This window comes from Pseudomicrostroma glucosiphilum (genome assembly GCF_003144135.1).
Source record: "Pseudomicrostroma glucosiphilum strain MCA 4718 unplaced genomic scaffold BCV69scaffold_3, whole genome shotgun sequence".
Lineage (NCBI taxonomy): Eukaryota > Fungi > Basidiomycota > Exobasidiomycetes > Microstromatales > Microstromataceae > Microstroma > Microstroma glucosiphilum.
The window spans coordinates 1,175,780-1,202,319 of NW_020289915.1; the positions used below are offsets into that span (position 1 = coordinate 1,175,780).

Sequence of the window (26,540 nt, forward strand, 5' to 3'; positions counted from 1 at the left end):
ACCCAACGTCCACAGCCGAGGGGGCCAGGCAGCTTGGGCCGGTCAAGTGCGCCATCTTCCCCCACTCTTGCGACTCGATCCATACCAAGCACTTTCACACCCACCACTTCACAACCAGCACTCCTTTTTCACTCTTTACAACACACCACACAACCACTTCCACAATGGCAGCAAAGTTCGACAAGGCAGTCTCCATCATCCAGTCCCTCCCCAAGGACGGACCAGTCCAGCCCAGCCAGGCTCAACAGCTCCAGTTCTACGGTCTCTACAAGCAGGCCACCGTTGGAGATGTAAACACTTCTCGACCTGGTACCTTCGACTTTACTGGAAAGGCCAAGTGGGATGCTTGGAAGAAGGTAGAGGGAAAGAGCCAGGATGAGGCAAAGGAGGAGTACGTAAAGGCTTTCACCGAGGTGAGTTCGTCGGAAGGGGGTAGCGCAGGTATTCCCACTGCACTCTGCGTCGCCAATTCACCAGGAAGCGCGGTGACTGGAGGTCGGAACAGGATCCCCCTCCCAGAGTGTCGAAGCTGACGTCCTGCCTTGCCTGCCTCCCGCCCTGTTCTCTCAAACAGCTCCTCAACAAGCACAGTGGTGAGTAGAACGTAATGCCATCCGCACCTGCTCCTCGTTGACTTATGTCTGACATTATCCGTCCCATTCTGCTCACCCTGTCAGACGACGAGAACGCCAAGAAGTGGCTCGCCGACCTCGAGAGCGCCTGAAGCGCCTGCCTTCAGATTCCCCTTTCCCACGGGGTGGGATTTAGTCGACTAGGAAGGACAATACCAAATGTAGAAGTCTGAGAAATGACACAGTCTCTTAAACTTTGCCCATGTTCGTCAGACTGTGCTCCCCTCAATAGCGCCTGAGAGGAAATCTGATAGAGGAAGTCCCATTGCCCAGCGACCCATGTGGGGTTCTGAGGGTATACTAATCATCTTCACCACGCTATTTCACAGTATCCTCTCTCGGGAAGTGTTCCGCTTTCTAAGCCCCTGCTAGCGTCCACCTGTGTCTTGAATGTCGCTTCCCTCTCCGTATCATGACGCCAATGCTCCCTGCCCTTGACTTTCCGCCGCTCTCCGTTGAGCCTCCCTCTCCGCCTCTTCCTGAGCCTCCATCTCAGCCTGGTAAGCAGTCGCCGTAGCAGCCACTGCGAAAAGACAACGGATGTTGAAGAGTCAAGTTGAGCTCACTGAAGAGTGACTACAATTCGGACGCTGGTAAGGGCAAGAGCACCTACTCACCCCACTTCCTCTTGCACATGGGGCAGAGGTCCTTTGCGTCTCCATCGAGCCATTTTAAGATACAGTGCATGTGGAAGACGTGTGTGCATTCTCCAAATACTGGCAGAGGGGAGTAGTATACAGGGAGTAGGGATGATAAGGACGAGCTGATCAGAACCGCACTGCTACCTTTTGGTCCCCTCTGTATGACCGGTACCTCTATTGTCTGCCTGAACTCACGAAGAGGACACTCATCACCCCCCTTTGGCGTCTTGCAGCTTCCACAAACTCCATCAAAGTTGTTTTGGCAGATACCACATACGTCGTCTGGATCACGGACGTCCCAGACTGTTCCAGAGGGGGAAGGGGCGCGAGGGAGTTGGTTAATCGGGTGAGCAGAAGACCCCAGGAGAGCCACGAAGCTACGATGCGGCTGGGTGGGAGACGTTAGGACACTCACCCCAGGTGGCCACGGCGGACCATTCCTTGATTTTGACCTTCATGGCGAGGTCATAGGTAATCTTCTTGCCCTTGGCCTTGGGTCGTTGCCGCCACGAGTCTTGGTGATGTTCTGTGGAGGGAGTGGATACGAATGCTTTGAGGTGCTTGTGTACGTGTGTTGATCTGAGTTGATGTGCGGCTTCGAGTCGAGTGGAGCTGAGTGCGGGCGGAACGGTGGATTCTTGGATTCGCACCTCACAAATGTCCGGATTTCCAGTCCTTCCTCGCCGACCTGCACAAAGAATATTCACAGCCGATTGCTTCCTCAACGCCCAACGATGAGTCGTCCCAAGGACTCTCGTTCAGGTCTAGCCATGTCCTTCTTGGATTCCGCGGATGCTGCAGGAGGATCGCACGCAGGTGGCTCCTCCTCTAGGAACGGCAGCCATCGCTCCTCCGACGCCTCCCGCAACCCTCACGCCTCATCCTCTTCCTCCCTCTCTCGTCCACCTCGAGCGTTTGGCAACGCGTTCGGCGACGACGAAGACGACGAGCATGCGGAACATCACAACGACCGCTCAAGTCGGAGGAACGGCCATGGCGGTCGAAGGGAAGAGCTCACGGGCTACTCGCGCTCAGGAGCCGAAAAAGCCAGACGATCACCTTCTCCCCAAGGCCCCCGCGTGATCCCGCTGGTGGGTGGCTCAGATTGGCGAGGTGACCGCAAGAGGCGTCTTGGATTGGAGAACCTACAAGACTTTGGCTCACTCACATCTATGCGAGCTGGAGGTGCACAGGAGGGCAAGGCGGTGCCCCCGCCGAGGGACAGTGAGCTCCATCGCTCTGCCGGGGCCGGGGAGGGTGTGGAGAAGATCGGCGATGAGAAGCAGAAGGTCGGTCTGCAAGTGCGGGGCAAGTCACGCAGGGAGGAGGAAGAGGAGGAAGAGATGAGGAGGCTCCAAGAGAGCGCTACTGCTGAAGACAAGACGCCTCCTCTGGACAAGGCCGCTCCTTCCCCTCCTCCTTCGGCCAAGATGACTGAAGACGAGCAGGCCCGTCGTGCTCTTCTCTCTGGGCAAGGCTCTACTCTACCATCTCTCAACGCCGACCGTACCATTGCTCTCCGCGAGTCATCCTCTGCTCCCATTTCAGAAGAGCAGGCTTTCAAGTACGACGCCGATTCTCGCCCTGATGCACCCAGTCTGGACGATTATGCCGCCACTCCCGTCGAGGAATTTGGTAAAGCCTTGCTAAGGGGAATGGGCTGGCGCGAAGGGATGGGAGCGGGTAAAGGAGGCGTGGGACCTAATGCTCCACCCGAGGTCAAGAAGAGGAGCGCACTTCTGGGATTGGGAGCAAAGGAGAGACCTGCTGCTACTGCTGCTGCTGCAAGTAGCGCGACAGGAGGAGCAGGAGTGAAGAGGGACTTTAAAGTCAAGCGACCAGATACGAGAGAGTACAAGCCTCTTGTTCGAAGAGAAGCAGTGCCAGTGCAGGAGGAAGGGAGAGAACACAGCAGGTCTGCCGTGAGCAGTAGTAGGAGAGAAGGGGAGAACCGAGGTAGCAAGAGGTCTCACAGTCCCGGGGAGCGATCGCGGAGACGGGAGGGGGACGATTATGATGTGGATCGCAGGAGAGACACGGGGAGGGAGTATCGGCACGAGGATAGGGACAGGCTCAGGGATAAACACCGGGACAGAGACAGGGACGGAGATAGCTCGAGAAGGGAACACTACGACTCCCGGCGCCATCGCGATCGTGACCGAGACCGGAGGGAGGATCGGGGTAGCCGAGATGAGGAACGGAGGAGGGAACGGTATCGCGAACGCAGTCCCAGATGATTTACTTTCGAAGGTTGTACAGCTTCAATCGCATGAATGCTTATATACCACCCTCGAACTACGGTACTGTACATGTTCTCCGCATAAGTCATCGGGCCCAGTCTGAAAGCGAACGTCGGGCGAGCGCGGGCTATTCAGGTCTCAGCCATTTCATCCGTACCTCTCCCGAGAAGAAAGCTGCAATCCCACCCCTGGGTACTGTGGTATAGATGCAGGAGCAGTAGGCGTATAAGGGCTCGTCTCCTCGTCCGTCCCCCCAGCTTGCTGTCCCGGAGGCGGCTGAGGTAGACCAGTCCAAAGCCCCACTGGGCCGGGGCTGCCTTCACCTGTCCCTGCGCTCCCCTGTTTGCGAGGTAGCGCGAGGCGTGATGAGCTGGACGAAGGGGATGCTGTAGCCCGGGATGTGCCATTCTCGAGAGCGGTCAATTCTTCTTTGATGATGTGCCGGGAGAGGCTGTCGAGATCCTTGATCACGGGAACTATGAGTTTCTGTAGGGATATTGAGTCAATGCATGACGCGTCGTCAGCGCAGTGTCGGGTCAGTACAGTGAGAATGGCGAAGCTATCTCACCTTGACCTTTGCGTCAATCTTGTTGATTATATCCAGCATGGGAGGCGACAGGTTGATGTGGTTCGACCGGGAAGAGACGTTCGCGTCCCCACCGCCAGCGTCTGAAGAATTGCCGCCCTGGAACGCTCCCGTAATGCTGCTGCTCTGACTTTGGGTGCTCAAGGTTGCCGACATGGGTACGACGAGCGTTGATCGATTCGAAGAGGCTCCCGGAAAGCCGCTCATGGAGGAAACGCTAGGGTGAGACCGGTGTCCGCTGACCGAAGAATTGCTGGAAAGGTCGCCTGATCTCGAGGCTTGCTGCGCTGTAGGAGCTACAAAGAGCAAGAGCTTGGCGTAAACCTCGATGAGAATGTCCAGTAGGGTGATCAGGGTGTGAACGAAGTCTGGTGCGAAAGGCTGTCAAAATGCGTAGAGCAGAGTACGGGAGCAAAGAAGGTCAGCTCGCGAGGCAGTCGAGCGCTTCTCCAACAGCTGACGCACCAAAGCTCCGCCAATGAGGGTATCTGTGAGCCCGCCTACCGCGGTGGAATTGTTGGAAGCGCCCGGCACTAGGGAAGTCGAGAAGGCATCTCCGGCGGTATATGAATCTGAGAAGGTGCCTTTCTTCGAAGTCTTGAGCTTGTTTGAGAAGATATTCCGCTGCGGCGCCGAGACAGGAGGACGGAAGGACGCCTTCAGCGATTCCTCCGATGGCTCCGTCTTTGGCGATCATCGTCAGAGGACTCACCACACCCTTCTTCTCTCCAGCACCGGTCATTGTGGAGGACCCCAAACCTAGCGTAGCCATGGCACCACCTGTGAGACCACCGCTACTTCCACCCGCAGACTCTGGCAGAGCCTCAATGTCATTCAATGCTGCCAATGTACCTCTAGCAAAATCCGGCAATGCCTGCATCTCCATGACGGGCGAGAGAGCGAGACCGAGGACGAAGTGCCGGAACGTCCTCTTCTTCATCTTCTCGGTCTCCCATATCATCTGCATGTCTCTCCGAGTAAGTTGGACAAGGCCAGCATGAAGCTGCTTGCTGTAAGTCGTCAAAGGAGGGCGAATGAGACTGTCAGTTTTCCTCGGAGCAGAATTGTGAGGCATGAAGTAAATGTAGCTCACCCAGTCACGACTGCCTTGAGGTGTACGAATGTGGCTATCCTCCTAGCAAAGAGCTCTCTGGGACCCTCCCTTCCGGTCGATGGACCTGAAGAAGGTACGCTGGACATGCTGACGCTACCAGCTGATGTACTACCACCATGATTGCCAGCGGAAGATGTCCCAAAGGAGGCTATGCTGGAAGCTGTGTGCGGGGTGGGGCCTTGTCTCAGGTCCCCTCCACCCTGATGAGGATAGGCATGGAAGGACGAGGACGACGAGTAAGGGTGGGCAGCAGGAGGTGATGACGACGAGGCCATTGAAGAGAACTGTAAGGTATCTACTTTCACTTAGGTGAATGAGTCGCTGCGGGCACGGGTGGTACCTGGCTAGCAAGGAGCGAAGGGGTCCAGGCTTGCCGTCCTTTGTCCTACGGTGTTGCTCTCACATTTAGCTTTGGCTTGCAGGCGGGCGGAAGCGGAGTTGGAATCCCCTTGGCTGAGCGATAACGCGCCATGATCACCTCACCCGGGCCATAGACTAATGGCCACCACCCAACACCATTGACTCATCGTCATCGTCTGGCGGCATCGCCAGCTTCTCCTTCTTTGTCATCTTTGCCATCTCCATCTAAAAACTATAGCAGTCTATCAACGTGCCAACTGCGCCCGCCAGTGCACGAACCCCTACGCCATACCGCATTGCACACGCATCGAGCATGGGATCAAGCCACCTCCACTGAACCTGGTCACACCAACACCACGTCGTCCGTCTCTGCCCACTCTGCTTCGTCTCGATCGCCCATTGCGCAGCGTACCTTCACATGCGACTGTCTCCTCATACGCTCTAGGCGAGACACGCTCCCAGGATGTCATCGTCGCCCTCATTGTCACAATGGGCCCAGCGGCGGCCAGCCGGTAACCCCTCCGAGCCACCATCGCCTCTCAGGACTCACGTGGGAGAGCTGGGTCCATCACCCCTTCGCACTGCCAGAGGAGGTGGGGTCGAGGAGTCTCCCTCATCATCGTCTGCAGGCCCCTCAAATACCAGAGGACTGGACTCCCTCCTCTACAACTTCTATGCAAAGACCATCGCAGTGGTGATAGCCTCTCGACTCACACATTGGCATGACATCGATGCCTTCGACACTCAGGCGAAGTTCCTCGAGGACATGAGAACAATCGTCCTTGCTGAGGGTGATGCTCGGGATGATTCTCTGCTAGCTGCATCAGATGCATCGATACCTCCAGCAAGCGCTAGTGCTGCCAGACAGGCAACGGGAAGTGGTAGCGCGGCCACTGCCCGTAAGATGAATCGCTGGTTTGGCATACTGCTACCGGAACTCGAAATCTTCAGAGACGAAGCATTGTTGTGGAAGAAGCTTTCCAACTTCGTACCTCAGTCCGCCCTCGAGGCGTCCATCGAGACTCCTGCAGACGAACAAATGGCAGGCCCAGGTCGCATACTGGTACCACCGCTAATACTCGACGTCATCTTCGATCCCACCCAGCTAGGGAAAGAGCATACTCTCAGTCTCGTCGATTCTCGACCTGCCACTCCAGCAAGAGGCGTACAGCGACAGTCTAGTGCCGTTGCGTCTACTGTCGAGGCATCGGGTGTCTTACATCGCCCTATTGTGTTAGAGCGGTGGAGGATAGACTTCAATGTCTTCCCTCCAGATGTAGCTCCCGATATTCGAGGAGTCTATCAACGATGTATCAGCCACTTTCGGTCGATGCATGCCTTGATACGATCCCTACCCACGCAGCGCCTCTACCGCAGGCTCAGGACAGCCAGAATAGAGGCGGCTCAGCGATCTGGAGACATCGAAGGGTCCAGGCAGAGTCAAGACGCCATGCCTTTTGACCACTTGCTACAGATCGGCTGCAGGCTTGGGGCAGGGGAGCCAGATGACGAAGACGAAGGAGACGAGCTCGGGCTCAAGTACAGGTTCACTAGCTCAGACTCCACCAGTGAACGCCCGACCGTCGGCAAAACCGAGGTGGACTCTGTGCTTGAGACAAACATTCAGGGTTTCGGCCCTGTGGTGACCCCACTGGGATCCCTCAACGTATCCGTGGAGTATCGGCTTGACGTCGACTTTAGAGTGACGACTAACCGCACAGATATCGGAAGAGGTACTTCTCGGCCGCTTTCGACTGTAGAATTGGCCAGCGGTGTTGCTAGTATTGACCTTCAACCAGACGAGGACTACTTCAGACCGAAGAGTATGCCGACTAAACAGGAAGGCGCTGCTCTGACCAGATCTGCGTCAACGAGGAGCACAGAAGGCCCGTCTTTGGCCCAGCAAGTAGCCTCACAACCCATTCCTGTGTCTTCGCAGGCGGGGAGCGGCGAGCAGCCTGTCCGCTCCGCATCGTCCGCCAGCAACCCATCTCCCTCATCGTCTCTGTTCAGTCAAAGCGTTCCTGGTCGACCCCGCCTTCCGCCGGCCGGTCTATCAAGTCTCAGGCATCAGAGCTCGGTAGCAGCGATGGGCAACATTGCTACTCCTCCCACGATCGAAGTCGGCACTGGAGGCATGACAGCTCCGCCGTCCGCCTTGGCTTCTGCTCTTGGGCGCTCCCCAAGTGGGGCGGAGCCAGCATTTCTGACCAACGCTGTCCGCCGAGCTAGCATGGGCGAAAGGAAGTTCCGCACCCCCAGCAACATGGGAGGGGCTGAACGGCCCAGTCCGCCCTCACCCTCTACCGGTGCATCCTCGGCATCGATGAGGCCTCCGATACCTCACCAGATGCGCTTCGGCTCCTACTCGCCTTCGTCATCTTCCCCGCTCGCACAGCGACTTTCCGCCAGCCAGTCACAACGTCAAACACAGTCTTCACAAGGACAGCCTCGGTCAATCTCGTACTCCCTCAGCCCCACTCCTGCCGGTATCTCGGCAGGATCAGTGTCCTTTGCTGATTCTCGATCCAAAAGTCCCAACATGAGCCTCCGCTCGGTATTCCAGGACTACCTGCCCCGAAATCAGGGTCGAGGCGAGGTGAGCTCACCGGCCTCCAACCGCTTAAGCATTGGCAGCAGCACCGGCTCTGCGCCACGTCCCTCGTTGCAACGTCAGACATCTGGCGGTAGCGAGGAGCGCACTTCGTCCGTATCAAGCACGGTCGGCGGTAGCGTTGTCGGAGGAGCAAGCACCAGTGGTACCACTTCGGTATCATCGCGCCCGGGACAAGCCCCCAGTGTGGCTCCTCAGATGATACAGCGCTACTCCCGCACCCCTTCGTATAGGCAAGAGCGTCGCACTATCAGTACGTCCATCGGCGAGAGTCATGCAGAGGATGGTGGCGAAGTAGCGAGAGGCGGCTCGAGCCTGGAGAGTAATCAAGGCAGCATCTACAGTCGAAGCTGGCAAGCTCGCACTGAAGCTCGACAAGCCATGATCGCAAACGCGATGCAAAGAGGCAGTCTAGGGGGCATTGGCAGCGGCAGCCCCGGTGGTCCATTCGCGAGAGAGTATGCCTCGTCGCCAACTATGTCACCTGCCGCAGTTCAGAGATCACCTTCCAGCGCCTCGGGCTCATCGTTGCGAGCGATCAAAAGACGAGGCTCTATACAGGACCTTGTCGAAATGATAGATTCAAGACCGCAAGCTGTCACGCGCCCTACGCTAGCAACACAAGCTTCCAGTCATTGGCCTAGCCCGGCGGCGATTCAGCGTGTGCCGTCCATAGGGACTGCCGGAACTTCAAGGCCTTCATCGAGGATTGTTCCAGATCGAGTCGACGCTACCGGAGCTTCAACTAGTCGAACAAGTCCTCTGCAGAGCGGAAGCTACACTACATCGGACCGTCAAATACCACACTCTCGCACTCAGGGCAGCGGCGGTGAAGACATTCGGGGCTCAGGAGTCTTGTCCAGTCCGTCAAGCGCGATCAGAATTTCCTCGGCCCATCGACCTTCCTCCAGCCCTGGTGTCCTCCTGTCCCGAAGCGCTGTGGATGAGATGCTCGCCAAGATGTCGCTTAGTGTCAGCAGACTGGCGGGTATGGCAGGTCGGCAGGGCAGCGGCGAGGCGTCAGGAGAGATCGCGCCTACCTCGTCTCCAACGTCTCGCTTCGGCGGTGGCGTTGCCGACCAGCACATAGAGGGCGGCTACGGAGCTACCTCGCCCGTTCAGCACACCGGGGATGCCAGGCGACCACCAGCCCTCAGAGGTACAGGTCCGCCCTCACCTTCCTCTTTGCGCCGCCTCGCTCGCTTGTCAGCCGGCAGGTCTCAATCTTCTTTGGAGCTCTACTCTCCAGAGACGGCCGCATTCCCCTTGCACTCGTCTAGTGATCGCCCTACCCCTCGGCGGTCTTCTTCTAGCTATGATGATGGTCATCAACCTTCAGCAGGAGGAGCAGGAGGGTCAGGTGGGGACCACGCTTCCTCCTTTGACGCCATCGGCCTTGTCAACTTCGAAGAGGAGGAGCCCACAGGTCGATTAGAATTGCATTCCGAGCCTGGTACACCTCACTACTCCTTTGCTCGATCCAGCAACCATCCCCTCCACCACCACAGCAGCAATATTGTCGGCGGGCTAGGGGTACAAGGTCGATCGGGCTCTGCTGGTCCTGGACATGGGCATGGGTCCAGAGGAGTGGAGATGGAGGGCGGGCTGGGCGGCTTGTCGGCGGGTCCCACGGATGCTGAGCGTCTGCGAAGCTTTGGTGAGGAGCTGGGCTCAACGAGAGGCAGGAGGAACCTCAGTCCTTGGACGCGCAGTCATCGTGGGGGAGGTGCTGGACAGCAGCACCACCCTGGCAGCGCGCCAGGCATTACTACACCTAGCGGATCAGTCTCTGCAGGAGCAGGAGGAGCTGGGGCAGGAGCCTTTGGAAGAGCTGCGTCTGGAAGTCATGCGGCTTCACTCTTGAGCCCTGCACCTTCTCCCGGCAATGGCAACAATGGCAATGGCGGCGGTAATGGTACCGCTCGAAATGAGTGGGAGCGAGAGCGGGAGTACCGAGAGCGGAGGGAGAGGCGTGAGGCGAGCGATCAAGCCTGGCGAGAGTATCAGAGGCAGAGGGATCTCAATCGGGATTGGTAAGGGAGTGGAGAGTCTTTCGTGCCACCACGACTCGGGAAGGGGTCTTGGCCTATCATACTGTCATCAGCTAACCACATCTCACATACACACACACATATAAAAGCATTTACTAGACTATTTTCTGGTCTGATCAATTGCGCTTCTTGACACTGTTCGCACCTGGTGCTACGGGAATCTTCTGTTGCAATCTCAGCCAAAGCTCTCGCTCCCAGGCTCCTCTGAACGCCTCGGCACTAAACGTTCTCAGCGCCCTTAGTCTCGCCCTTCTCCTCACCTCTACCCTCTCCTCCTCCCTCATCTGCAACATCTCCGCCAGCCTCTCTACGAATCCCTCCGAGTCCTTGGCGTGGAACCCTGTACGCAACCCCTCCTCATCAGGCACGGCGATATCCAGTAGTGGACCAGCGGAAGCATGGGAGAGTGTGAGTAGTCCCGCTGCAAGAAATTCAACAACGTTGATCCCAAAGTGTTCGTCGACCATTGTACTCAGTCCGATGGAGGCGGTGCTTAGCTCGGAGAGGATGCGTGGGTAGGGAGCGTTTATGATGAAGTCGACGTAGGGATCGAGATGTAGCTCGGAGCTGAGGGAGCGGAGCGAGGCGATGCGCTCCTCGTCTCCTGTGTTGCGACAACTGCCCATCATGATCAACTTCACTGGGTGTTCTTCTGCCTTGGCGTATTGAGGGTAGCGATCAAGAAGACCGCGGAGGATGAGAAGCTGGGTACGGTGCTCCTTCTCTGGTCTGAACTGGGCCAGACTGACAATGGTATTTCCACGACCTTGCAGCGGGAAGTCTTGCAGGGAAGAGGTGTCGCAAGGTGGATAGACGATGGAGGCCTGTCGATCAACACGCCGCGAAGTCGAGGGGGAAGAAGAGGCCGCTGCCGACTGCACGTCTTTCAGCTGTCCCCTGTTGAGGATCAGACGATTGATATGGTCCCTCGTCCATGTCCCGTTGGCTACTATCACGTCGGAACGCTTTAGAGCCCAGCTGTAGAGCCACGCAAAGCACTGATAGTACCACAGCTTCACTTGACTCCGCAAAGCGCTCCGTGCTACTGCTGCATCATTTGTGTGACCTGCCTTTCGACTTTTGACTCGCTGCAGCATGTCTGTACTAATCGTTGGGTAGTGCACATAGGCTCCGATCGGCACGGTTCGATTGAAGGCTCGCATCACTGGGTAGGTGAACGCATAGCCCATCGTATCGATGAAGACGTCCGGGATCAACTCCTCGCAGGCCTCTTTCGCTAGCACCACGCTGCCCAAACTTTGACCCAAAAGCGTCAATCTGCTCCAGTAGCTGTCCGATACGAGTCGCCGTGAGGAAAGTGGCAGGAAGGCGATTCGGTCCTTGTAGGCCTCTAGGGAGATGGCAAAGCGATCGGCTGCTTTCCGCAAGATCTCCTCCTGCGTAGCCATCCCGCCGCCTCCATCTGCAATCGAAGAGGTTCGCTCTCCTACTGCCCTCGGTCTCGACGTCTGTAGAGAGTGGGAGGCAGTCACGTCGCCTGTGTAGACGATGCAGATGGTTTTAGGCTCCTCGAGGTGGTACCTCATTGCCTCGAAGAGCACTCGCTCTCCACCTCCGCCTGCATTACAGTAAGGGTGAAAGAAGCCAATAATGGTGTATCTCTCGGTACGTGTCTCTACGGCGAGGCCGAGGCGGGAGAGGAGGGCTCGCCGCCGCTTGACATTGCTCTTGCGGGTGTGGCGCAGGTAGGAGGTGATGGTCCTGAAGCAGAGGAGGGAGAGGGAGAGGGAGAGGAGACAGAGGGTGAGGAAGATCCTCTGAGCCCACGATGGTGGAGTGGGAGAGGTGGAGGTGGTCATGGACTTGTATGCAGACGCATCAGAGGTGACGCTGCGGGTCGCTGGGTGCTATCGAGGAGGATGTGGTACCCAGGAATAGAGCAGCGCTGGGTGCGTGCGTGTGTTGCTTTGGCCGCCGCGAGTGGAGAAGAAGTGGCGCGTCGCCCTTTTGGCGGAAAGGCAAAGACGAGAACAACCGTTCCGCTCAAGTCGACCTGTTTATACCAGAACACCAACACCATCACCACCACGCCAATACTGCCCGCCATGTCAGCTCCTCCACCTTCAGCAGCAGCAGCGCACCAGACGACGTCCAGCGAATATCCCTTTCCTTCTTCTCCATCTCACCCAGTCTCCTCCATCGCCTTTCACCCAAATCCCTCCTCGCCCTCCACCAGCAGGCAGCTCCTGGTCTCCTCATGGGACTCCACTGTTAGACTTTACCAACTTCCGGAGGCTAGCTCAGCCGATGGTGAGACAAAATCGAGTCGGATACAGCAGATTCACACCTTCCAACATGAGGCTCCCGTGCTCGATACCTGCTGGATCAATGAGAGGCTGGCGGCTAGCGGAGGTGTGGATCGCAGAGTTAGATTGTAAGTGGTCATAGGTAAAGGCGAGACTATATGCTGCGCTGCATTGCAAGACTCCCATCGGCTGACCATTTGATGCCTTATCTCCTTCACTTAGACTTGACCTGACAACAGGCGAGGCTACGATCATCGGCAAGCACAGCTCTGCCATTTCCCGCATCCGCTACGAACCCAGTACCAACCTCCTCATCTCAGCCAGCTGGGACCGCACACTCCAACTCTGGGACCCCACCTCCTCACCTCCACGTCACCTCAAAACCCTCTCTCTGCCTGACAAGGTACTAGCAATGGACGTCTCTCCCCCCTTTCCCTCTAGTGCTCTCCTCAAGGGTGGTGAGAAGAAGACGCTGGTGGTAGCTATGACAGGGCGGCAGCTCAAGATTTACGATTTGGTGGAATTGAGGAGTAAGGTGGATCAGATCAAGGACGGGGAGGAGGATGCACAGGAGTGGGAGGCAGAGCAGACGAGGGAGAGTAGTCTGAAGTACATGATTCGCGATCTACGGTGTAGCGCAGATGGCATCGGTGAGTCGGGAACTGTGCGGAGCTCTGCAGATGGCAGCGGAAGCGAGAGAGGAGCTGACTTTGGCTTTGATGTTGTGCTTGTTTCGTGCCTACTGAATCAGGCTATGCAACTTCGTCTGTGGAAGGCAGGATCTCCGTGGAGTTCCTTGATCCATCGAGTGAGGCTCAGGCAAAGAAGTACGCCTTCAAGTGCCATCGCGTTGTGGTAGACGGAGTCGATACCGTCTACCCAGTCAATGCAATGGGCTACAATCCCCTGTAAGTCTGCCAATCCTTCTGAGCAAACCGCACGCCCTGCCAATCTGCTGACTTTGACTTTCCCTTGTCTTCTTCCTTTCCCTTGTCTTCTTCCTCGCTCTGTAGACACGGCACCTTCTTCTCCCTCGGGGGCGATGCCTTCCTCTCCTACTGGGACCCCTATCTAAAAAAGCGCATTCGCCAACTACCACAATACCCCTCTCCCCTCTCCACTGCAGCCTTTTCCGCCGATGGTCAAATCCTCGTCGTAGCCTCTGGCGCAGAGAATCTCGAAGAGAAGCCTTCGCCAGAGGAGATGACTAGGGCAAAGGGAATTGTCGGGGAGATGAATGCGGAGGTTGGAGGGATTGGGAAGGGGGGAGAGGGAAGGGTGAGACTTTGGGTCAGGGAGAAGGGAGGGGAGGAGTGCAAGCCGAGGGCGCCCAAGACTTAGATATGCCGCAAGGCGAAGAAGCAGAGCCGGAAGTCGAGGACCTATTTGATTCGTTTCAAAAGAACGGCGAGGGGTAGTATTGCTAATAGTACAAGTCAAAGAAGCCATTACTGCCTCGACGTCCAGACTACACTCCAAACTCCTCACGACACTCCAGCCACCAGCGAACCCCCTCCTGCCGGGCCGTGTCGTCCATGCCATTGAGCGCCTTGAAAGTCCTCCTGCATAGCTGGAGATGTGGTGATGCCTCTCCTTCTCCTCCTTCCATATCTGCCTCCGTCTTCGAATTCGTCTGCCCTGCATCCTCCTCCCCCTCCTTCTCCTCCCTTTTATCGCCACTGTTTGTCTCCAGCTTCTCTGACCCCCCTAATCCCCCCTCCGCCGCACGGGCATCAAGGATGTACCCCCTCACCTTGGAGAGGACCGAGCGTAGCAGTACCAGGTTCACATAGGGGAGCGCATCGATGTACGCCAACTGAAGCTGTAGGGTACGTTGCGCTGAGGAAGCCTCGTCGTCTGAGTTGCCTCCTTGTCCATCAGTAGTGGTGAGCATCTTCTCCCCCGCTAGCTGCGCTGGACTGGGGGATGGAGGGGAAGTAGAAGCAGCAGGTGGCTCGAAGCGCAATTCGCCCTTGCGACGTCTGGTCGAACCTGCTACAGTGCTCCCGCCCCCACTCCCGCTCCCGCTCTCGGGTGAGGTATCGCCAATCTCGCGCTCGAGACGCTCGACGACGTAGTAGGCTCTGGCGTCATCTAGGTCTGAGAGACAGGCGATGACGGTGCACAGGGCATGGGAGAGCTGCGAGGGAGAGAGGTGCTGTGGAAAGGACTGGTAGATCCGGGAATGAACGTGAGGGAGGGAGAAGTGAGGTGTGAAGCTGTCCCTTTGAACCTGCTGTGGATAGTACTTCGTGCAGCGACACTCACCTCGATTACACACTCAATGTAAAAGGGCGCAAGAGCCTTGCACACCCTCTTCTTTCCTTCAAAGATGGCCAAGACGCAGGAGTGGGCACTCTCGAAAGGCCCAGGGTAGGTAGCGTCGCGCAGATAAGGTCTACACCTCTGCAGTACCATTTCCTCGATCACCTCATCCGGGAGAGATCCGACGAGCTGCTCGCACACGTCGAGGAAGAGAGTCAGCTTGGAGCGCGGGTGCCAGGCGTGCTCGATGCTAGCGTCTAGGGGCGGGAGCTCCTTTTCGAGGGAGGAGACAAGATACGTCGAGGCTCCCTTGTCCGTTTTGAGGACCTCTAGGGCCCCGTAGAAGGCATGGCGATACGTGGTGAATCTCTCGTAGATCTCATTGGACGTGATTTGCGATGGGTCCGCTTCACCGGATTGTCCAGTAGCCCCAGCCGGATTCGTCAGGGAGAATGTAATGAATGAAAGGTTCATCAGGCCTTGCAGCTGGAGAGTGAGTATCTGCAGTATATGCAAGGGTATGTTACTCGTAGGATGCAGGCTCACTGCAAGATCCGCTTGCGTTTCGTATTGACTGACTGCGAATACTGGCGAAGGCAGCACCTCGACAAGACCGTCGAGGACTCCGTCGAAGAGCTGGATGGTGACGAAGAGGAACGACTTGAGGGCCGACCATGTGTCAGTGAGGGCGGTCCTGGAAGCCTCGTCGAGGTCCCTCATAACTGCATCTCCGATCTTCGCAGCGACGAAGCGATCGTGCAATTGCGATGCTGTATTGACGAACTTAGAGACCACGCCTCCGCCTCCAGCACCCTCTCCCGAAGAGCCCGTATACAGCAGACGAGTCACTTCCTCTGCCCGCGATGTTTCAGCCACTTTCTCTGCCGCACTAGAGACCAGCCGCGAGAGGGGTCCAAGAAGGGGAAAGAGAGCATGGGTCAGGGGAGTAGACCGAGAAGCGGAATCTGGAGACAGGCTCAGACGCTCTGCCGGGAAGAGGCTGAGGATAGCGTCGGGTACTACCTCCAGCACTGGCTCAGCACTGATGCTGTTGAGGGATTCCTCCGTGAGACTGCTGGCCACCTGAGCTGCGAGGAGGAGAGGAATGAGAGATTGTGACTGCACGAGAGCTGGGCAAGGCGTCGCAGGAGAGAAGCATTGGGGATGTCAGCTCTGAGCCTTATCTGCTACCTCAATGTCTCTTGATTACTCACCTCTCTTGGCTTCGCCTTGAGTCTGCGAGCCTCCAGTCTGCTGTGTGAACTCTGATTCCCACACGTCTTCCTCGGAGCTGGACTGGTCTTCAACTTTGCCCAACGAAGCCAAGCCCTGCATCACTTCTCCAAAGCAGACGAGCCAGTGAGACTCCGCCGCCTGGAGAGCCCTTCTGACGCTGAGACCTTGTCGATTCTCAGACTGGTTCTGCTGCTTGTACGCTGTCAGGCCCACGAGCAAGCCCGTAAGAATGGACAGTCTGGGGACCGCTACGCTAGGCTCCAGGTGTGGAATCGAGGGGGCTTCTGCGCTGCTCAAGCTTTGATTCACCAGGTCGACCCATTGTCTGAGCTTGCGCTGTGTCCCCCACCCAGTCGAACCATTTTGCAATGTCAACAGCAGCTCGATGTGAGAGAAGACCGCCCTCGCTGCTGCCAAGTGTAGCTGATAAGATCGTCTCAGCAAGGAGGGCTGCTCCTGCACGCCTTGCCCATCGGTCCGGACATCTTCGTGTATCCTGCCATTGCCCTTGTCCTCCTTGACGATGCAAGAGGTGTTCCACAAGCTGCGACTGGTAGCGAGTAGTTTGACAAAGTCTGGCAACGTCTCGGTGGGCAGACGTGCGAGGTAGAGGGTGAGGGAGGAGTAGAGGGCCTGAGGCGGTAGGAGGGCGATGTGGGCTGAGGATGCTGCAGGGGCGGACAGGAGCGAGGAGAGGGATGTGTAGGTTGAGTCCAGCGGGGCGTAGCTGGGCGACGCCATCAGCGACATGGCGTCCGAGGAGTAGTTGTAACCTATGTCTGATCTGGTTCCCCAGGGGGCCGCGTCTGAGCGTGAGTGTGAGTATGGGTATGAGTATGAGGTGCGGATGAAGTGGAGCCCATCCGGTCCGGCAAGTTGCGGATGTCCAGAAATCCGGAGCAGCGGAAAACGCGACTTTGGCAAAGTGGTGTTGCTCTTTCCGCATTTCTATCCGACAGAACACTCACCACAACACCCACGTCTTACCTGACCGCCGCCATCTGCTCGTCTTGTCAAATCCGCAGCGGGTCACACAGCTCGGCATGACAGCTATCAGACAGTCTTGAGACGCTGTCATGCCTTCCTCGGGGTCAGCTACATCTACGGTGTACCTCTCGCAAGATGAAGCACTCCCGGCGGATGTAGCCTCGTCTGTTTACGCATACGTCGATCGACCTTGTCATGCTCTCACCTTGCGCAACCGCGCTCTGGCCAAGGTGCAAGTCGTCGGAGGCAATGTCGCACCCTCAAGTCTGCCCGTATATCTGCACAAGAGGACTCCCTGCACGTATGCTACCATTGCTGGCATCATTGTTGGGGTGACAGAGAAGGACAGACGGTGGGACCTGATGAGTGAGTTCATCACCGAGGGCTCTGGAAATGGTGACTGACGTGCTGATGACATTGCTTGTACCTGATCTCTCCACACCTGACAGTCGATGATGGCACACAGATCATCGACGTCTCCGTTCACAGCAGATCCATACCGGACTCGCTCCTCAAGAGTATCCCGCCTGTGGCGCCTAGCTCGCGTCAGACGCTAGAATCTTACCAAAGCATGCCAACTCTTCCGCTGGAGAGTGGAGATGTCGTCAAAGTCACCGGGAAGATCTGGAGACGTCAATGGAGTACACAGCGTGGCAAGACGACCTTCAAGGTAGGCCTGGATGTCCAATCGCTCGACAACCTCAATGATGACCCAAGCGAAGAAGCGCGTCACAACCTGCGAGCTCATCAGATGGATTCGACAGAGTACGGTCAGGTGTTCGCCATGCCGAGCGAGTGTCTATCTGTTGTACGAATTGTACTGCCCCTGCAGTCGCGTAGCGCTGCCGCCTACTGCCATCCTAATGAGGCCCTTCGTATGGAGCGCAAGTTCGGCGACGACCTGAGAGCCCTGGTTCAGTCAAGACCGGATTCTACCCAGGACGAAAATGGACTGTCGCTGTCGGCCAGCTCGGTAGCGAATCGTCTTCTGGCGCCACGCTCTCGTTACAATAGACTGAAGCGAGCTTCCAGCGAAGTGCCCTTCTCGGAGATTCGGCAGTCCTACCCAGGGCAGCGAGAACGGAGGATCAAGTTGGAAGCGCAGACCGAGGGAGCTTCACGCATAGTACCGCTGCCTCCTTCTTCCTCGCTTGAAGCACCTCAGCACACTCTACCGCATCCCATGCCCGAGCAAACTGCGTCTGCCCCTCGTCAATGCTCCAGCCTCGCCTCAAGCCAGACAGCAGCTCCCGAAAGCCCGCCACGACGCACCGCCACGCACTTTGGCAAAAGTCGGCAGCTGCGCACCCCTTCCAAATTACGAGACTCGCAATGTACAGCAGACCTCTTTCGTCTGCACGTACAGAAGTTCCTCGTCGATCACAACCGCTTCACTTCCCTTTGCGAGCGCGCTCGTTTAGAAAGCAGGGGGAGAAAGCGCTCCAGCGAGGGGCCCACCTCGCCACTGCCACCGGTCTTTACAATGCAGTACCTCATGACTGTCCGCAATCTCTGGGAGCTAGCCGATCGAGTGGTAAGCGTCATGATCCGCTCACGTGAGAAAGAGAGTGCTCGCAAAGGTCTTCTGCCGACTGCTTCGGGCGAGGCCAAGAGTGAGAAGATGAGGAGACTATTTGAGAGGTGTGTCAGGCAATTGGTCAATGAGGGGTACATCGTCATTGCTGGGGAGGCAGACGCGATTCCTGCGAGCTCTCTTTTCGAAGCTCGCGCCGAAGCCGCGGAAGAAGATCTGCCTTCCTCCCTGAGCGTCGAAGTTGCGAAATGGGAGCGGCACTTCTACCGTCGAGGTAGTCGCAATGGACCCCCTCCCCATTTGATGGCAGGAGCCGCCAGAAACAGCAACGAGGCAGGACCAGAAGGAGCAGGAGGGAGAGGAGATGGAGGTGACAGCTACCAGCTCCTCACACCTTCACTCCTCATTGCGCCCCTGAGCACGATCCTGCGCCGCTCCATGAGCACGACCTTCTCAACATCAGCGTCGGCTTTCATGGGTGAAGAGGAGATCAGGGCTCTTACGGATACGCTTCGCCGGAATGATGATCGGTGGAAATTCGTGGGGTCGGAGAGTGTCAAGGAGGCTTTGATGGAAATGCAATGACGGGTGCGTTGAATGAGAGGAGGGAAGGATGGGGTTCAGGTGACGACAAGGAAGAACAAGCAACGTGTATAATCGTAGTGCATGTAGAGAACAATGCTATAGACAGGAGCACATGCTGAAACGACGAGGCAGATGTGGTAGATAAGGATAGATGCATCAACCCTTACTCCTGACTGCCCACCTCTGCCTCCGGTCCCACAGACCCCCTCTTCCCATTCCCACTCCCACTCCCCGCTGCCACTCCCGTCTTCTTCCCCTTCCTAGGACTAGCCACCACCTCCGCCACACTCCCCGACTCAATGAATGCCTTTACCAAACTCCTATCCACCTCGGCAATATAATACTTTCCACCCCTCTCCGTCCAGCTCACCATTCCTTTACCATATTCTCTCTCTTGAACACTTAGAATGGCAGAAGAAGAACCAATGGTGCGTTGAGTTAGACGGAAATCAGGAGGGACAAAGGGTTTTAGAGAGACGATTTTGCAGTGCTCGGGTAGGTCGAGGAAGAGGAGGGAGAGGGAGCCGTTGAGGGGTGGTGTGAAAGCGTAGCTGATCAAGGGGAGGCAAGAGTGACACATGAGACGGTCAGACGGTTTGCCCGGGCGGACCATGCTCGGGAGGAGCGCTTCTCCGCTCTCTTTTGTTACTCACTTGTTGACAATGACCACGTCTGCTTTTCTCATGTGCACTCGCACCAGCTCGTCCTCGAGGAAATCTCCCTTCCAGACTTTCATCTCCCCTCCTCTCAAACCCCACATCTTCCACCTCTTCTTTGCCTCTTCCACCTGTAAAACTCCCAATTCAGCAGGAGTAGGCATCATCTCTACTCCATAACTTTCGCAACCTACCTGTAGGGCAGTCTGAATCACTAGGTTGCCCACACCGCAGCCGAGATCGACAAGTGTGGAAGAAGGGGTGAGGTTGCAGAGCTGAGCGATTTCACTCATGAAGCGCGGGGTGAGCTCGCCATAGACGTTGTCGGAGAACGACCGGTAGCTGGCCAGCTCGTCTACACGCGGAGCGACGGAACGGGCGTAGGCTTGATCTTGGATACGTCCCCAGACATCCTCGGGGACTCCGCTCTCGCCAAGAGAGGCAATGTTCTTCGACAAGGCTCCACTCGCTCGGAGGTCGGAGAGGGCATTGTTGAATCGAGTCACGGTGTGGAGGAAGAGGTGACCGTTTCTGCGATTGCGCGACTTGGAGAAGCTTCGAAGGATAGAAGATGTGTCGAAGGCTGTGTTACTGGACCCGCCAGGGGTGTGCAGAGGGGTAGTGGCCCCAGAGCTAGAGGCTGCAGTAGGTGAGGCGAGATTTCCCAAGGCAGAAGGTGGGGCAGACAGATGAGCCGGCGTAGCTGGGCACGATTGTTCGCCTCCGTTCATCGCGGGAGTCTCGCCTCCCTCGCTCGCACCATCGATGAGCAAGGGGCCAGCCCAAATCTGACCGGCCATGCTGTTCATTTCCAGCTCACTGAGCTCCCCAAATTCCTTCCTCTGCTCGTCTGTGAGGTAGTGCTTGACGATGACATATACGCTTCGAAGAAGATCCGAGATCGGATCATACTCATCGCTGTCTCGCGGAACGAGGAGAGTAAAGTCCTCCTGAGCTCCTTCTGCGGGGTAGTGCAGGGTACATTGGGGTGGAGGGGAGACAGCAAGGTCTTTGAAGAAGGGACCCCAGCGGCTCGACTTCCCAGAGCCTTTCAACATGGCTTCTGCAACGAGAGCAGATGCGCTCTTTGGCTCGCCATGCTCTGCCACAAAATCTGCAAAGGAAGGCTCCTCCTGTCCTTCCGCAGGACCCATGCTGCGAGGCACAAGGTACGGTTGGACAACACCTGAGCGACCAAGGTAAGTGTATGCCGAGGGAGTATTCTGCTGTGGCGTCAATGCCTGTCTAGATTGCTTGCGAGAGACGGGTGGTCTACTGCTACGACTTTCGTCGGCAGAACCAAAGAGGCTATCGTCATCCTCTTCGTCCGCCAGCGCCTTTGCTCTGGATTTCTTTGGTTTCGCAGTGTTGCGGACACCGGTCTCTTCCTCAGAATCGATGAAGTCTTCCTCTCGATTCCTCTTGGCCTTCTTCGAAGCATCCGACCTCTTGTCGCCCTTTGACTTGTTGCCGCTCCGCCTGACTTGAGCTTCGGCTTCACGCTCGATTGCCCTCTCCCGCTCTGCAGCCCTGGCTGCTTCTATTCTGGCCCTGACCTCGGCTGGGAGGGCGTTTGCTGCTGGGCTATTGGTCCGAGAAGAGTCTTGAGAGGAGGGAGTGGCAGTTGCGGGCTTGCCGACGGGCGGTCGAGGTATCACTTTACGTTTGACTGTGGAGACGACGACATTGGACTTTGCTGGCTTTGGTTTGCCGGACGAGAGGCTTGCATGGCCATTGGTACCCGAGGACTTCGACTGGCCGACCTTTTTGGAGGCCGGCAGTGCTGCTGCCTGGAAGAAATCCATCGGCCAAGGTAGCTGTGGAGGATGAGCAGGGGTGGATATGCGGGGTCTGGGGTAATGTGGTGACGCAGCAGACAGGAACGGCGTCTGGTCTCGGATCGATTGGGTGTGTGGATAGGTTACCTGAGTATGGGTATGGATGTGTTGATATGCTATTGATGCTGATACGGTAGCAGTGGCAGCGGCTGGCAGGAACACTTGGAGGGAGGAGGGTGAGAAGGACTGACCCCTCTCTCACCGCCTGACCGAGGTGGGTAGGCCGAGGGCGGAAGTGCAGAGGCGTGGCGTGGCGGAGGCCGAGGCAGCGCTTCCACGCCTCGCGTGACTTTGGAATTCCGCGCGCGGCGCCTCGGACAATCAACACCGACGTGTGTGTGTGCCTGCATCCAACACTTCGAGGGGGACGGACAGGCAAGCAGGGCAAAGCACACCTTGACATCCATATCAACACCATCGCCATCATCACACTGGCTCATTGCTGAATCTTCACCCACATTGCTACGTCTTGGAGGCGAACACTGCTGCTTAAGCGACCATGTTCATCGCTAGGGACTCGCCTCCCCGCAAGCAGAGAGCCCCCTCAGCAACGCCTACCCAAAGCGAGAAGAGTCCGGTGCACCACAAGATGGCGTCTCAGTCAGAAGCGGCTGAGGACTTCGCTTTCCCCCCTCTGGACCAAATGGGCAGCTTCAAGAAGTCTCACAAGAGTACTTTCAGCGTCTCAGGTCCCGGAAGTCTCGTTGGGGACCGGCCTAGCAATGTCAGCCACAAGGTCACCTCTTCCCTTCCTCGGCCTAGTCCCAACCGTGCCGGGACCCTCTATGACACCGCGGCCACACGAGCTGCCAAGGCGGGTATCAGTCTCAGTCTAATAGACTCGGCAGCATCTGCAGGCGCATCCGAGCATGTTCGTCCTAGGAGCTCGCTCACGCGCCTCGACCAAGCCCGACAGGAAGCAGGTGGTGAGACTCCCCGAGCAGTCAAGGAGGCCAAGAGTCGCTTTGAGAATGGCGCGACATCGGAGAGACGGACCATTGATGTCCAATCTGTTCAGCTTGTCGTCGATCAGCCTAAGCTTCCGACTCTCTCCTCGCCCACCAAAGCCAGGGCTGCCGCTTCTCAGCAAACTCCAAGGCAGGCTTCGCCCTCCAAAGGCCAATCGGCTGTAGACGCCGAATTCGAGAGGAAGCTTCTAGCAGCTATGGAAGGAGGAGTCAATCCCTTCTTGGACAAGCGCAAAGCCACAATGAGAGGCGCAGCGTCGACGGCGACTCCTACTGCACCTGCACTTGCAGACGAGTGGGGAGTAATGGCACCTGATGCTACGCCGCGCCGAGCTGCCCACTCTTCGACATTGCCCAGCCCTATACGACAGACCCCACAACAGCAGAAGCCGCTATACAATGAAGAAGATTCTGCTACTCCTCGAGCAGCTCGTGCCATTCAGCGAGAGGTTGCTTCACCGTACACTGCCACGCCAGCTAAGCAAGTTTCACCCGACTCTGACATGATCCGCGAGCCGGAGCGCACCGTGGCCCGAGATGAAGAACCTTTTCAGCCATCCTCGCAAGCTACACACGGAAGCCAACAAATGGAGGTATCGGAACCAACACCCGTGGCGAAGTCTCCTCTCCGTAGCCCAAGCAAGCGAATCGACTCGTTTCTGGATACTAGCGATGACGGACCATCCACCAAGGAGCTTACTGCCAAACTCAACGGTCTCCAGATTGAGTACCACTCCTTGCAGCAGAAGCTACAGGGCGCACAGGAGGATGCTCAGGGATGGCAGTCGGAGGCTTCGCGTCTCGAGACGGAGCTTGCCGAGGCGCAGCAGGCGAAGCTCGAGGAGGCCACTAGGGCTGCAGCGCCCAATGGAGCCTTTGCTGAGACGACTGCTGCGACGGGAGACGAAGTACTTCGACGCAAGTACGATGATCTCAAGCTTGCTTATCAGGACCTGAAAGTGGCCAAGGACGAGGCGGTCTGGATGGCCCTCTGCAGCACTGAGACTGGACTCGACGCCCTTCGCAAGGCGCAATTTGAGCTGATCTGCGCCAAGCAGGAAGCATACCACGAAGCTGCCCGGAGGGCGGAAGATGAGCAGCAGCTGACCAGGGCTGTGAGAATTGCCCGGAGTCGTGGACAGAAGGTGAAAAATTTGGCCGCTGCCAATGCCGAATTGGAGGAGCAGCTCGAGCAGGAAGTTGAGAAGAATGCCCGACTGCGAGAAGAGCTTGAGACGGCCAAGAAAGCAGCTCTCAGGAAGGCTCCAGTTGCATCGACTGCCAGCCTTGGCGCTGCCAGAAGGCGAGCTAATCCGGCCGCTTTTGCCTCGGACGCGGCCCCTTCCTCCTCGGAAATGGACGTAGACGAGGAAGATGGAGATTCGTCCTTTGCCGCCCATGCCGTCAAGACATCCTCGCGAGTCACCGGCGCAACCAAGAGCATCCCTACGTCTCGTGCTGCGCCTGCCAAGAGCTCCTCTTCTTCCGTCTCTTCATCTAACGGTCTCCGAGAAAAGATCATCGCCAGAGCCGAGCCTCAGCCTCGCAAGCGACCGGCGTACCCTGTACTGGAAGACGACTCAGACAAGGAGTCGGAAGAAGAAGCACAAGTCTCCGATGAGCAGGACGAAGAAGACGAACAGGCAGAGGTTGAGAATGACAGCTTCGTCGTACTGAAGCCTTCAGCTACAGCTAGCAAAGCGGCCGCTCCTGCTGCTTCCACCAGGAAAGCTCCTGCTGCTGCTGCCGCCGCCGCCGCCGCTACGCTCAAGGCCAAGACTACGACATCGTCCGGCAGCAGTCTTGCCAGCAAGCGCTCTTCGGTCATCTCCTCGACGTTGACGGCCTCGACGGCCGCTTCGCGCATCCGAGCCCAGGAGGCACGCGTAGCACAAAGTCCTCCTGCCGCTGCTCCCGTCAAGAAGTCTGCGCCCATCAAGGCAACTCCTCTTGCCACTTCCAAGTCCTCCTCTGCCACAGCAGCTAGCAGGACAGCAGCAGCGGCCAAAGCTGCCGCGGCCGCGGCCGCAGAAGCAGAAGCACTCGACGCGACCAAGAAGAAGAAGCGTCGTCTCCTCGGTGGCGGAGGAGCCGGGGCCAATCCTCTCCTCTTTGGAGGCACAGGCGCCGCTAATGGACCTGCAGGCAAGAAACTCCTCGGATCTGGAGTTGGAGCTGGCGAGGACGAAGAAGCAGAGAATCTCCTCAACCCTACGTTGGACTTGCCCGTCACGCTGAGCCCTGTCAAGGGCTTTGGAGGCAAGCTGGGTATGGGTACGGGGGTGGGGACGGGACGCTTTGGCCTTGGCGGTAAAGCTGGTGGTGGGAAGAGCATGTTTGGTTGAGGTGGGAAGAGAGGAAGAGGGAGGAGAGGAGAGGAGAGCTCTGCTTCTGCCCTGCCTTGCTTGCTTGCTTGCTTGCTGTTGTGCGTTTGATCCCGATCCCAATGATATCCATACAGTCGCGTCAGACTTGCAGGGGTGACAGAGGTCCTGCTGCCATTAGCCGGTGAGATCTATAATACAAGTATATCCTCGGTGATAGGATTTGATCATCCAAAGGCCATCTTCCTCGCTATTCTCCTCCTCTCCTCAATCATCTCCTTTGTCACTGCACTTCGTCCCTTTCCACCAGCACCAGTACCAGCACCAACAACCCCACCATTGATTTCTGCTGCCTTTCTCTTCGCGCCACCGCCTGCCCCACCCGCTCCACTTTCGACCGCCGTGGATCCCCCAAGACCCTTCTGAGCCCCTTCCCGCTTTGCATTCTTCTCCCTCGAATCGCTCAAGAGACCCTGTGCAATCTCCTCATCCTTCTTTGCATGTCGTGGTAATTGCTCCGGACTGGTGGGTCTGGGTGTTGAGGAGAAGTAGATGTGCTGCAGGGCTTTTGTGCAGGAGAGTCTCTTCTGAGGGGAATAGGCTAGGAGGGAATCGAGGAGCTGGACTGCTCCTCTTGGTGCCGCGGAGAAGAGTTGAGCATGGTTTGGCCGCGGGTGGTTGACGGTGGTGAGGGTGTGGTGTAGCGGTAGACTGGTCAAGCCGGGCCAGTCTGCTGTGCTAGGCGTACCTCGGGCCTTGCATATAATGTCAATCTGATCTGCATCACTCTCTCCAGGGAGGTAAGGAGTTCGGAGCATCACTTCTGCAAAGATGCAACCGATGGACCACATGTCCACCGCACTACTGTAGTGGCGTGCACCGAGGAGTAGCTCTGGAGGTCGATACCAGCGAGTGATTACTTGGTTTGTCATGCGGGTGCCCGGTAGGGCGAGCTCGCGGGCGAGACCAAAGTCGGCTAGCTTGAGGTGGCCACTGGGGGAGATGAGCAGATTGTTTGGTTTCAAGTCCTGTGGGAGCAAAGGAGATGGTGAGCAAAAAGGCAAGGTGGACAAGCCTGAGCTGCTAGCAGGCTCCCACTTACTCGATGGAGACAGCCCACAGCATGACAGTACTCGAGGCCGGAGATCATCATTGCCATCCAGCTCTTCACGTCCGCTGGTGTAAATATGAGCGAGCGGTCTTTGATCAATGCTTCCATATTGGTGTCCAGAAATTCTAGCACAAGATTGAGGGACTGCGTTGCCAACCCAGAAGAGAAGACGTCGAGCAGAGCGATGACATTCTGGTGCTTCATCTCCCGCAAGAAGCCCACCTCCCGCAATGCCGTCGGGTCCAGCCCATCCTTGCCTCCTCCGGCACCAGCATTAATCTTGATCTTCTTGATCGCGACACTCTCGCCAGTCTCGAGGTTCTTGGCAAGGAAAACGGAGGCATAGGTTCCTTCGCCGACCTTTTTGACCTTTGAGTAGCGGGTGCGCACGGAGCTGTTGGCGGAAGGGCCTGAAGAAGTGAGAGCCTTGGAGGACGAGGCTATGACAGCAGAGGATGCTGACGAGCCTCCATTGGTCGCCATGATGGCCTGCACTTCCTTGTGAAGGGCAGCCTGTTCTGTGGAGCTGGA

General features: G+C 57.2%; 12 protein-coding genes across 12 annotated transcripts; 6 read left to right on the forward strand and 6 right to left on the reverse strand.

Moving 5' to 3' along the window:
- The first annotated feature begins 80 nt into the window (after positions 1-80).
- On the forward strand, positions 81-780 carry BCV69DRAFT_281508 (acyl-CoA-binding protein). The gene is made up of 3 exons (XM_025492012.1): positions 81-413; positions 575-593; positions 678-780. Exons 1-3 carry the CDS (start codon positions 165-167, stop codon positions 722-724), a joined length of 315 nt encoding a protein of 104 aa, XP_025349688.1. The 5' UTR covers positions 81-164; the 3' UTR covers positions 725-780.
- A 461-nt stretch (positions 781-1,241) lies between these two features.
- BCV69DRAFT_246721 (RING/U-box) lies at positions 1,242-1,731 on the reverse strand (the record flags this gene model as incomplete). Its single annotated transcript, XM_025490223.1, has 3 exons — positions 1,242-1,348; positions 1,469-1,576; positions 1,689-1,731. 3 exons carry the CDS (start codon positions 1,729-1,731, stop codon positions 1,242-1,244), a joined length of 258 nt encoding a protein of 85 aa, XP_025349689.1.
- A 197-nt stretch (positions 1,732-1,928) lies between these two features.
- Positions 1,929-3,588, forward strand: BCV69DRAFT_281510 (hypothetical protein). The gene has a single exon (XM_025492013.1). It carries the CDS (start codon positions 2,008-2,010, stop codon positions 3,508-3,510), a length of 1,503 nt encoding a protein of 500 aa, XP_025349690.1. The 5' UTR covers positions 1,929-2,007; the 3' UTR covers positions 3,511-3,588.
- Positions 3,589-3,660: 72 nt separating this feature from the next.
- BCV69DRAFT_297816 (hypothetical protein) lies at positions 3,661-5,488 on the reverse strand (the record flags this gene model as incomplete). The annotated part of the gene is made up of 5 exons (XM_025494159.1): positions 3,661-3,999; positions 4,082-4,480; positions 4,565-4,723; positions 4,812-5,109; positions 5,193-5,488. The coding sequence occupies 5 exons, from the start codon at positions 5,486-5,488 to the stop codon at positions 3,661-3,663; spliced, it is 1,491 nt and encodes a 496-aa protein (XP_025349691.1).
- Positions 5,489-5,718: 230 nt separating this feature from the next.
- Positions 5,719-10,339, forward strand: BCV69DRAFT_311330 (hypothetical protein). Its single transcript, XM_025494851.1, has one exon. It carries the CDS (start codon positions 6,037-6,039, stop codon positions 10,222-10,224), a length of 4,188 nt encoding a protein of 1,395 aa, XP_025349692.1. The 5' UTR covers positions 5,719-6,036; the 3' UTR covers positions 10,225-10,339.
- On the reverse strand, positions 10,326-12,132 carry BCV69DRAFT_281512 (UDP-Glycosyltransferase/glycogen phosphorylase). The gene has a single exon (XM_025492014.1). The coding sequence runs from the start codon at positions 12,056-12,058 to the stop codon at positions 10,355-10,357; it is 1,704 nt and encodes a 567-aa protein (XP_025349693.1). The 5' UTR covers positions 12,059-12,132; the 3' UTR covers positions 10,326-10,354.
- A 253-nt stretch (positions 12,133-12,385) lies between these two features.
- Positions 12,386-13,831, forward strand: BCV69DRAFT_241156 (WD40 repeat-like protein; the record flags this gene model as incomplete). The annotated part of the gene is made up of 4 exons (XM_025490004.1): positions 12,386-12,633; positions 12,728-13,155; positions 13,257-13,413; positions 13,519-13,831. Coding segments are annotated over 4 exons (1,146 nt in total), but the record flags the coding sequence as incomplete, so codon positions are not given.
- Positions 13,832-13,973: 142 nt separating this feature from the next.
- BCV69DRAFT_311333 (hypothetical protein) lies at positions 13,974-16,870 on the reverse strand (the record flags this gene model as incomplete). Its single annotated transcript, XM_025494852.1, has 3 exons — positions 15,985-16,870; positions 14,774-15,900; positions 13,974-14,675 (listed from the first exon to the last, which is right to left on the reverse strand). The coding sequence occupies exons 1-3, from the start codon at positions 16,754-16,756 to the stop codon at positions 13,974-13,976; spliced, it is 2,601 nt and encodes an 866-aa protein (XP_025349695.1). The 5' UTR covers positions 16,757-16,870.
- Positions 16,871-16,966: 96 nt separating this feature from the next.
- BCV69DRAFT_292956 (hypothetical protein) lies at positions 16,967-19,259 on the forward strand. The gene is made up of 2 exons (XM_025493820.1): positions 16,967-17,359; positions 17,443-19,259. Exons 1-2 carry the CDS (start codon positions 17,083-17,085, stop codon positions 19,110-19,112), a joined length of 1,947 nt encoding a protein of 648 aa, XP_025349696.1. The 5' UTR covers positions 16,967-17,082; the 3' UTR covers positions 19,113-19,259.
- BCV69DRAFT_281516 (DOT1-domain-containing protein) lies at positions 18,960-21,789 on the reverse strand. Its single transcript, XM_025492015.1, has 2 exons — positions 19,766-21,789; positions 18,960-19,663 (listed from the first exon to the last, which is right to left on the reverse strand). The coding sequence occupies exons 1-2, from the start codon at positions 21,571-21,573 to the stop codon at positions 19,276-19,278; spliced, it is 2,196 nt and encodes a 731-aa protein (XP_025349697.1). The 5' UTR covers positions 21,574-21,789; the 3' UTR covers positions 18,960-19,275.
- A 191-nt stretch (positions 21,790-21,980) lies between these two features.
- On the forward strand, positions 21,981-25,230 carry BCV69DRAFT_281517 (hypothetical protein). Its single transcript, XM_025492016.1, has one exon. It carries the CDS (start codon positions 22,106-22,108, stop codon positions 24,917-24,919), a length of 2,814 nt encoding a protein of 937 aa, XP_025349698.1. The 5' UTR covers positions 21,981-22,105; the 3' UTR covers positions 24,920-25,230.
- Positions 25,126-26,492, reverse strand: BCV69DRAFT_297824 (Pkinase-domain-containing protein; the record flags this gene model as incomplete). The annotated part of the gene is made up of 2 exons (XM_025494160.1): positions 25,126-25,926; positions 26,001-26,492. The coding sequence occupies 2 exons, from the start codon at positions 26,490-26,492 to the stop codon at positions 25,126-25,128; spliced, it is 1,293 nt and encodes a 430-aa protein (XP_025349699.1).
- Positions 26,493-26,540: the final 48 nt, after the last annotated feature.